Source organism: Zonotrichia albicollis, chromosome 23 (genome assembly GCF_047830755.1).
Source record: "Zonotrichia albicollis isolate bZonAlb1 chromosome 23, bZonAlb1.hap1, whole genome shotgun sequence".
Lineage (NCBI taxonomy): Eukaryota > Metazoa > Chordata > Aves > Passeriformes > Passerellidae > Zonotrichia > Zonotrichia albicollis.
The window spans coordinates 2,452,031-2,461,735 of record NC_133841.1 but is presented as its reverse complement, the minus strand read 5'-3'; the positions used below and the strand labels follow the sequence as shown (position 1 = coordinate 2,461,735).

Genomic DNA, 9,705 nt, shown 5'->3' with positions numbered 1-9,705 from the left:
TGCCAGAAGTCACCCCTATGGACCTGTGGGGTCAACCCGAGAGGTCTCAAGCCTTCAGAGATCTGGCAGTCGGACTTCACCTTGTGTCAACTGCTGAAGCCCCAAGCGTGGCTTGCAGTGACAGTGGACACTTATAGCGGAACGATCACAGCCACACAGCACCCCAAAACTAACTCCAAGGCCACAATTCAGCACTGGCTGACAGCCATGGCTTGGCTTGGTATCCCCAAGCAGATCAAAACTGACAACGGTTCCAATTTCACCTCCAAACCAGTGCAAGAATTCGCCTCAAAATGGGGCATCACATTAGTGCAAGGTATCCCGTATAACAGTACTGGGCAGGCCATAGTGGAGAGAGCAAACCAGACCCTGAAAACCAAGCTAGAAGTATTGGCAAAGGCAGAGGGCTTTGCCAATTCCATTCCCCCAGGAGATCAGGCATGTATGCTGGCAACCGCTTTGCTAGCACTGAATCAATTCCCTAGGGGAGATGAAACAAACAGTCCCATTCAAAAGCACTGGGCCACCCGAGCGCTAGAGGAGGGCCTGCAGGTTGTAATTAGAAACGAGCTGGGCGAATGGGAACGGGGCTGGAGGCTGATGCTCGCCGGGAGAAGGTATGCAGCTGTCAAAAAGGACGGCAAAATCAGGTGGTGTCCACTTAAGTCAATCAAGCCCAACCTTCACAATGAGCAGAATGAGACTGACTAGAATTGCGAGTTTCTGTTTACAGGACATGCTCATGGGATGTCGTCGTGATGCGTACATGCTCATCCCAGAGGAAAGTGACAGACCACCAAGCCGCTTGGCAGCGCCCGAGAGACCCGCACGGGTGAGACCCAGGCATCAACGGTGTTTCTGTGTGATTTTGCTGTTGGGGCTTGTCGCCAGAGGGCAAGCCAGCCCACATCACTACCCCCATCAGCCATTCAGGTGGGTCATGCGACACCTTAGTAGTGACAAGGTGCTCAAAGAAATCACCACACCAAATGCCCCATCCTTCGTGCTCCGCATTACCGACCTGTTTCCAGGACAACCAAAGGTAGACCCCTATTCCCCACATGCCATACGCATGTACCTATCCTACTGGTGCCCAGCTTCAAACCCAGGAAAAAGCTACTGCAATCACCCAGGGCGGGGATATTGTGGGCACTGAGGCTGCGAACCATAGTTACAGATGCCAGACCGTCGGGGCCTGGGTGGGAGCCACAAAAGCCCAACAAATTCTTACAGTTCACCTGGGCACCCAGCGGCTGCAAAACACCCGTCTTCCTCCAGGGAAGTTTCCATCGAAACCACCATAAAATCCCTAGATTTCGGAAATGCACTGACTACAGCATGACAGTTTTGCAGCCAGATCACCCTAGTTGGGCCATAGGCAGAACGTGGACAGTAGTCCTTCAAGGGTCGAAAGAGAGGGTGAATGTGCGAATTATCAGGCTCCAACCATCAGCACCCCGAGCGGTCGGACCCAACAAAGTGATTAAAAGCGCACAGAAAGGGAGAAACATGACCTACCCCAAAGCCTTGCCCACAAAGGTCACCAATATCCCCACGGGCCATGCGGGATATTGGTTACCTTCTCTGGCCCGAGCGAACCTAGTGAGTTTGGGTCGCTGTGCTGTTCCTTGAAACCAGGTTGCCTTGCCTTATATCAGAAGGCAGCACCAAGGCACAAGTTTCACAGGGTTGTTACAGGGAGCTTTGGGGGAGGAAGCAGCAGGAGCTGTGGGTTGTTTGACCTTGTCCCCCTTTGCTGCTGAGCCTCAGTGATTGTGCAGAGAGAGCAGAGCAGGCACACTCTGAGGATGCTGATATTAGGGGCAAATGTCTGCGAAAATAAAGAGAAATCAGCCCAGCCTTATTGGGCAGGCCCTGGTGGTCTACAGGGTAGAGCTGGTGTTTGAGGGCCAGAAAGAAATCCCAGTTCCCTTTCTGACACAGCTTCTTTTTTTGAAAATGTTTCAGTTTCACTTTTCTGGTGTTTTACGGGAAAGAGCTGGAGAGGAGAAATTGGACAATCCAGAACGGTTTATATGGGAAGGGACCTTAAAGCTCATCCCATTCCTCTCCCTAAGATGGTCAGGGACACCTTCCACTATCCCATGTTGCTGCAAGCCCTGGCCTTGGACACTTCCAGGGATGTGTGCCTGTGTGCCTGTGTGCCAGTGCCTGACCATACAGGAATTCCTTCCCAATACCCCATCCAACCCTGCTCTCTTTGAGTTTAAACCATTCCAAAGATAAATAGCTGCCAGTGCTCATTGTTATTAGCCCTTCTGAGCTCTTTCCCTTGAAGGTCTCCAAGAAGAGAAGAAAAACTAAACAAGAGCACTTAACAGCGAGCTCCCACCAACCTTCTCCCCTTCCCAAGCTCTGGGATGATGCACTTACCTGTTTGTGGGGTGGTGGGCGTGCAGAGCAGACCGTGGGGTGCTGAGGTGATGTGGCCTCTGGAGAGCAGCAGGACTGGGGAGAAGTTCTCTGGCTCTCTGCCAAAGGTGTGGAAGTATTTGCTAAGTATGGGAGCCGTGAGTTGCCACAGAAGCTTGCCCCATCGCACAAACACAGAGCAAAGAGTAAATTGACTTTTCTTGCTGAAGTAGGTTCCTGGAAGCAGCACCAGGACAGGGGCAGTGTTAGATCTGATCCATGCTGGTGGTTCCCTGGCTGTTCACACCTGAGTTCTTATTCCCCAGGGTTATTCTCAGTTGGAGCAATTCACCATCCTCCTCCCAAGTGTTCCATTTCCTCAAAATGGCCATTGCTTGTGTGAGTCTTCCTTGAGCAGATTCTGTGATAGGGGCTGTGGAAAACTCAAAATTCTACAGATGTAGATGTAAGCCCATGGCTGGAGCTGTCCAACATCAGACTGGACAGGAATGTGCCCTGCCCCTGGCAGCAGGTGGGACTGGGTGGCTTTAAGGTCCCTTCAGACAAAACCATTCCGTTCTTCCATGCTTCAACTTTATCGAGCCAGATAATGTTGCCTCTCTTTTACAGATGGAGAAATGGACTCGGGAGGGAATATTGGCAAGAAATTCCTCTCTGTGAGGGTGATTGGCCCCAGAAGAGGTTTCCCAGAGAAGCTGAGGCTGCCCCATCCCTGGGAGTGTCCCAGGCCAGGCTGGATGTGGCTTGGAGCAGCCTGGGCTGGTGGAAGGTGTCCCTGCCATGGCAGGGGGTGGGAATGGCCCTGGAGCATTAAGGTGCCTTCCAACCCGAGCCATTCCATGGCTGCTGGGTACATTGCCATGCTTGTTTGACAGCAAAAGCCATCCATGTGATGATTCCAGGACTCAAGCACAAGTTTTTTACCTGAATACTTTATTTTTATTAGTGTCCGTTAGAACTCTGTTAGAATGAGTAATAAAAATATCCACACTTTATTTTAGAAAGTTTTCTACATGAGACTGCTGTGTCCACATCAAGGGCCCTTATTTCTGGTACAGCCTCAATCCTGAGGTTGTCAGGTGTGCCATGGGACAGAAAAGACACCAAATTAAGAAACAGCCTTTGAGACCACCAAGTTGCTTAGCAAGAAGCTGCTCTTTATTGATAAAGGGATAATGAGAGTATTATAGTATTGCTCTGAAGTGCTGCCTGTGTCCCTCAAGCATCTCAGGGAGATGGAACCAGGGAGGTGTCAGTGAAACCTCTGGGATTTCCCCATCTTCCTGACACCAACAGTTCATGGATCCCATGCTGAAACACAGAGGGACCAGAGGAAGTGAACCACTGCTGATGTTTCTTTTGGCTTTTGTTTCCTTTTCCTTTCCGCCCTTTTCCTTTCCATTCCCTTTGCCCTTCCCTTTCCCATCTGCAGACTGCAGAAGCAGCAGCAGCAGCATTCTGAGGGAAGCAGGATTACATGAAGCAGTGGTGCCAGACCTGTGATTCTTTGGGCTTGTGGATTTTCCTGTTTTCCCTGAGTATTCTTGGGGAGACAGACAGACAAATCCACTTTGATATCCAGCCTTTAGCATCCATATTGAATATTCTAGCTATTATTTGCTTTTGCCAGCCAAAACAACCTTGATTATTAACTAGGGTGATATTGGGAGAGAAAATTTTCTTGTCAGCAGAGATTTCCCAACATCTTGTGGAAAGGTTCCCTGGGCAGGGCCAGATGCCTCCTACTTGGAACCACTCAGGAGTTTGAGGGCATACAGGGCCGCAAACAGGGCTGCCACGGACTCAAAGGGTTGATCCCTTGGGATAGCTGATCCATCTTCCTGGAGGTGCACTCCACTCAGCTCCACTAGGGCAATGGTTAACTTCTGGTCCTCCTCGTGTTGGAAAGAGAGCAGCCTGGCCTTCACAGAAAAAGGCTCCATCTCATATTCCAGGTCATGTTTCAGTAGGTTTTCAACCTTTAAATGACAATAAAAAAGCAAAATCATTATTTTAATCAGTAGTCAAGTTGTGACACTATGGAGATGTTGCTATAATTGCAATAGTCTGAGCTCCCTTGAAAGGAGCCAAATGTGATGTGTGTTCTCACCAGTTTCAGCTGTTGGGACACGATCTTCCTTTCCAAGGATTCCAGCAGCAGCAGCAGCTGATGCTCCATTAACTCTGTAGAAATAAACTGGGTTTGTATCTGAAATATTGCACCAAGCTTAGTGGTGGGCTGGACTGGTGAGCAGGATGGGAAAGAGTGAAGAGGATGGGAAGGGTGATCATTTCTTGTAGGAAATGTTTGTTTGGTCAAAGATTCTTTGGATGTTTTAATAGAAATGACTTGTGCAGGCTCCCTGTGAGAGTGATCTGGGTGTTACCCACAATATCCCATATGGATTATGGAGTTGGAAGGCACCCAGAAGGATAACTGATGTGCAACTCCTGTCCCTGCACAGACACCCCAACAGTCCCACCCTGTGCTGAGAGTGTTGTCCAAGCCCTGCTGGAGCTGTGTCAGCCTTGGGGCTGTGAGCATTGCCTGGGGAGTCTGTTCAGTGCCTGAGCCCCCTCAGGGATAGGAACCTTTCCCAAAATCCAACCCAGCTGTCCCAGACACAGCTGCAGCCATTGGCCTGGGTCGTGTTGCTGGTGAGCAGAGCAGAGATGTGGGCTGGCCCTTGGGAGGAAGCTGTGGCCAGACTTTGAGGGAGCAGGGAGCCCTGGCTGGGTGCAGAGGGGGTTTCTCTCCTCTCCCCTCCATGGCACTTTGATGTTGATTCCCCTTGAAGAGGAGGAGGAGTATGAGAGGAAGGAATGAGAGAATGGCAGGAGTGGGAGTCATCCCTGTCTTGATTTCCCTCCTGAAGCCCCAAAGCCTCACCCTGCAAAGCATCAAGGACGTAGGTGATTCCTTCTGCCAGCTGAAGGAGACGATGTCTTGGGGATTGCTGTAAGGTGCTGAAGAGTTCTTTTAAGTCTGGGCTCTCGGTTTTCAGCTCATAACCATCATTTTCCTCAAGAACTTCTTCCATCTGTGGGGAACAAGGAAATAAAATGTCAGGATTAGAGGGCAGAGGCTGCTGCTTGTCCTGAGCAGGGAGCTGTGCTGAGAGAGGGAATTTTGGATGGGCAGTTGTGGCCCAGGGCAGGTGACTTGTGGGACAGGAGGAGTGGTGTGGATGTGTCTGTGTTTATAAATTGTGTCAGTAAAATCTTCACTTACTTTCTGGCTGAGCTCTTGAAGGAGGTTTTCATCTGTCATCACAGCTTTGATGGTGTTTAAGATGATGAGCAGCAGGTCAGGAGACAACTTAGAGAAAATTCGGCAGGACTTTTTAACTTCTGTCCTCACTTCTTCTAATTTTTCTGCCGAGGGATGTACAAACTAGAATGAGTCCAAATCTGTCACTTGAGTTCTAGGAGTGGACAGGCAGCTCTAAACCTGGGTTTGAAACACTTCTCTGAGTGTTTCTGAAGCAATATGGAATTTGGGCAGTTGTGGTATCTCAGGGAAGATGAAAATCCATCTCTCCTGGTGGTTTGTTTTATGCTGGCAGATTCCATCTTACCCAAAGCAGCCAAATGTTGTGCATGTGAAAGCATTAAAATACATTCCTTACCATCATCCGCATAACCTTGCCTGTCCTCAACTACATGATCTTCATCTTCGTCTTGGAAATATACCAGATCTGTAGCAGGATAAAAAGGACATTTATGGTTTTCTAGACCAGCCTTCCCAGTGGTGGTTCACCCACCCTCTTTTCTCCCTGGCTCTTTTCTTCCAAGCAGAAAATTTCAGACCCAAACTCTCTTCTCTGTGCCATTTATCACCAGGAGCTTTGCAGCTCCTCAAAAGTAGATCAGACACTTCCTTCTTTCCATTTTTTACTGACCCCTGCCCAAACAAGATCTTTCTTGTGTAGCTCTTTGACCTTGCATGGGCTGTCTGGCTGCCCTCAGGTGATTTCTGTCCATCACACTGCCTCCCTCTCCTTACAAACAAGTTTAGGGTGTATCTGGGGCCAGGTGATTCTTCATAAAATGTTCTTCCTCTTGTGCACCTTTTCTAGAAGGGAGAAACTGGTCATTTCTGCAAGTTGCTTACCCCATGCTCCATCTCTAATGCGTAGCGGGATGGTCCTGAAGGCCAGCGTGCAGCCCTTGGGTATCACTATACCTTGGTTGCTCTCTCTGGTGCCCTGGTGAAGGAAAACAACCAGTTAGAACAGCTGGGTGCAGGTGTTGGGAAGCAGAGAGGGAGAAGCCAAACCTTTGCAGAAAGTGTGGCATAAAATTTGGCCATGAAGCCCCCGTCTGCCTTGGTGGATTCCTCGTACACGGCCTCCTCCGAGGCCTCGAGGATTTCAGTGACCACGTACAGCCTGATGCCAGTTCTCTGGAGCTGACGGATGAAGGAGTGATCCATGTTGATTTTCCTAAAAGAGGAGAAGAATGGGAAGGGTTTGGAGCACCAGGAGCAGCTGACACAACTGGGGGGATGTGTTGGTTTCCCATAGCCTGGATTTTGGTTTTTGGCTATTGAAAAACCGTTCTTAACATGGCATAGGCTGGAGGAAGATGACTGGAGCGTGTGTGCTCCCTTTGTCATTCCTTACCTTTCTCTTGTCAGTGCCTCCAGGTATTGCTGTGATATGCTCTTCTTCTGTATCTTGACAGAAAACCCATTGGACAAGGAGGCACCTCCTTTCAGCTCTACACTTGCAGGATCAAGTGAAATGCTGAGACCTCCATCAACTTCATCAGCTGTGACTTTTGTGACAGTGATTTGGCTGGACTCTTGATGGAGGGACTCTGAAACAATTCCATGCATTATCTTAAGCAGGATTACAGACTCAACACTGTCAGTATATCACACACAGAAGAAAGCTGGAACTTTAACTAGAGTTCAGCCACAAACAGTTCAAAAATAATTTCTGTGATATTTGATAAATTCATATTGATAAATTTGGGTTTTACCTGTGCTTGTACCATCTTCTCGAGGCAGCAGCACATCATCCACTGAGAAGCCTGTTCTCTGGTAGCGGGGAGCTCGGTCGAATATGCGTTTTGATTTTTTTTTTTTAATCAGTAGGCAGAGAGGCCTGAAGTGCTCATTGTCTGCAATGCTTTCAACAGGAACCCATTCTTTGCACGGATCCATTTGATTTACACTGAATTTGGTGAGTTTTTTTAACATTCTGGCTGTGGCTGAGGTTTTGAAGCACAACCAAAGGGATTTGTGCCTTGGGAAAGAGGGAACACAAGTTAAGCCAAATGACTTTAAATAATAGCACAGAATCACAGAATCAACTGTGGTAGATAGGGACAGGCGATCGGAAGATCACGCGATGTGACGGAAAGCAGTAGGACTCCTTTTCCCCTAATCCCTTAAGATAAGAGACCACTCTAGGAATGTAACTAGGAATGCAGCCCCCCTAACGATAGTAATGCTAATAACTTTCCACTCCTGGTAACTTTCCACTCCTTACTAACCATAGATGGTACTGCAGACCCCTCTGATGTAGAGAGACCCCTTAGACTATAAAACCCCATGAGATGAGATAATAAAGGCCTTTGACCGTCTGCCACATTGGTATCTGCATGCTTCTCTGGCCCGAGCGACCCTGGTGAGTTTGGGTCGCCGTGCTGTTCCTCAAAACCAGGTCGCCTTGCCTTATATCAGAAGGCAACAACTGGTGCCGACACCCGGGAAGAAGCTCGGGGAACGGGAATTCGCCTGGACAGAGGACGGCGGCTGCAGCGGCGGGACCGTCTGCAGCGGGGGTGACGCCCCCGGACCAGCACGGACCATGGAGGCCATAGCGAGGGTCGTAACTCAGATGCATGCACAATGGGGTATGGAGTGTAAGCTTAAGGATTTAAGTCTTGCATTGACGAGACTGATTAAGCTTGGGGCTATAGAAAGCCCAGTGGATGTCCTCCATTTGGGGGTGTGGGATAATTGTACAAAAGCCCTAGCCGAGGAAATTATATCCTCAGGCTCAGGGAAAGCCCTAAAATCGTGGGGCAGAGTTATCCAGGCTCTGCAAAAAGCTCGACAAGAGCAAGAAACCTGGAAAGCCGCGCGAACTTACTTATTAGCCATGCCGCAGTTGGGGGTGGGTGCGGCGACACAGACCGCGGAGAACTTTGACCCGGTCGAGCGCGCGGAACCGCGAACGCCGGATTCGCCCGAGCAGACCGACTTACCATCAGAGGGGGGGGAACACGCGTGGGCGTTTTGGCAGGGGCTCGCAGAGGAGGCGCGGGATGCGGCCGGATTGTCGGACTCCTCAGGGATCGATAAAAACGCTTCCCCAGCGTGTGCGTTGGAAAATGGCGCCGAACTGCGTGCGCAGCGCGGAAAGGAGGAGGCGGGGAGTAGTGGGGAGTAGAAATGCCAATGGCTCGCTTAACAATGCATGTGCGGGCGAGTGGGGAGAAGGGGCGGCCCCCACGGAGGAGCGTAAGATCAATCAGAGCGCTCAGTTCCAATTAGGTCCTCATGGGACATGGACCTCCCCCGCAGGAAGGGGCACGGTCGGAGTCCGAGGAAACAGCAGAGCAGGCTGGAAACGTCCAGCCAGTCGATTTCCTGCTCGGACTAGGGCTCTGAGCTCGAGAGGGGATGGGGGAGTTCCAACTCGGATTCTAGTTTTAATAGAAAGAGAGCAGCGGCATGTAAGGTCACTAGTCACAGCGCTCCCGCGTGGGTGAAGGGGTTATCAGAGAAAGACCGAACCCCGCTTACAGACTGGTGGAAAATAAAAATAGCGTGTGCAGAGTGGGCTCCGTCTGCCACACAGATGTTCCCGTTCTGTGTGGGGGGGGGCAGACAGAAACCAAAGGACCTATTCCCCAGTAAATCCAAAAGACGTGCAGGCAATTATTAAAGCGATTGCAGACAAGGGAATTAATTCTGCTATGGTTTCCACACTCATTGACAGCGTTTTTGGAGGGGACGACATGCTTCCCTTTGATATTAAGCAGACGTGCAGGATGATTTTCCATGGAGCAGGGATGATCATCTTTAAACAAGAGTGGGAGGACAACTGCATAAAGCAGCTAGCCCAGGTAACGGGTGCTGACCATCCACTGCATGGCTCCAGCATACAGAGGTTAATGGGAACAGACCCCACTATGATCATCCCCCAGGCGCAGGCAGAGGGCTTGCGGGCCCATGAGGTTATGACAACAACCCGTGCTGCCCGAGAAGCCATCCATGTTTCTTCCCAAGTAATAGCCAAACCCTCCCCATGGTCAAGTATAAAACAGAGTGAGAGTGAGAGCTTCACTCAGTTT

General features: G+C 50.0%; 1 protein-coding gene across 1 annotated transcript; it reads right to left on the bottom strand.

Annotated features, from left to right (window-relative positions):
* Window positions 1–3,021: 3,021 nt before the first annotated feature.
* Window positions 3,022–8,874, bottom strand: LOC141731504 (gasdermin-A3-like). The gene is made up of 10 exons (XM_074557566.1): window positions 8,614–8,874; window positions 7,381–7,646; window positions 7,020–7,215; window positions 6,674–6,839; window positions 6,509–6,602; window positions 6,024–6,092; window positions 5,627–5,769; window positions 5,285–5,435; window positions 4,505–4,578; window positions 3,022–4,373 (listed from the first exon to the last, which is right to left on the bottom strand). The coding sequence occupies exons 2-10, from the start codon at window positions 7,598–7,600 to the stop codon at window positions 4,137–4,139; spliced, it is 1,350 nt and encodes a 449-aa protein (XP_074413667.1). The 5' UTR covers window positions 7,601–7,646; window positions 8,614–8,874; the 3' UTR covers window positions 3,022–4,136.
* Window positions 8,875–9,705: the final 831 nt, after the last annotated feature.

Excerpts from the sequence above, each read along its gene's own strand:
- LOC141731504 (XM_074557566.1), bottom strand. The coding sequence starts at position 7,600 with ATGTTAAAAAAACTCACCAAATTCAGTGTAAATCAAATGGATCCGTGC. Across the intron at positions 6,840-7,019 it reads GAGGCACTGACAAGAGAAAG|GAAAATCAACATGGATCACT; the intron begins GTAAGGAATGAC and ends CTCCTCTTTTAG. Across the intron at positions 5,436-5,626 it reads TTCAAGAGCTCAGCCAGAAA|ATGGAAGAAGTTCTTGAGGA; the intron begins GTAAGTGAAGAT and ends TGTTCCCCACAG.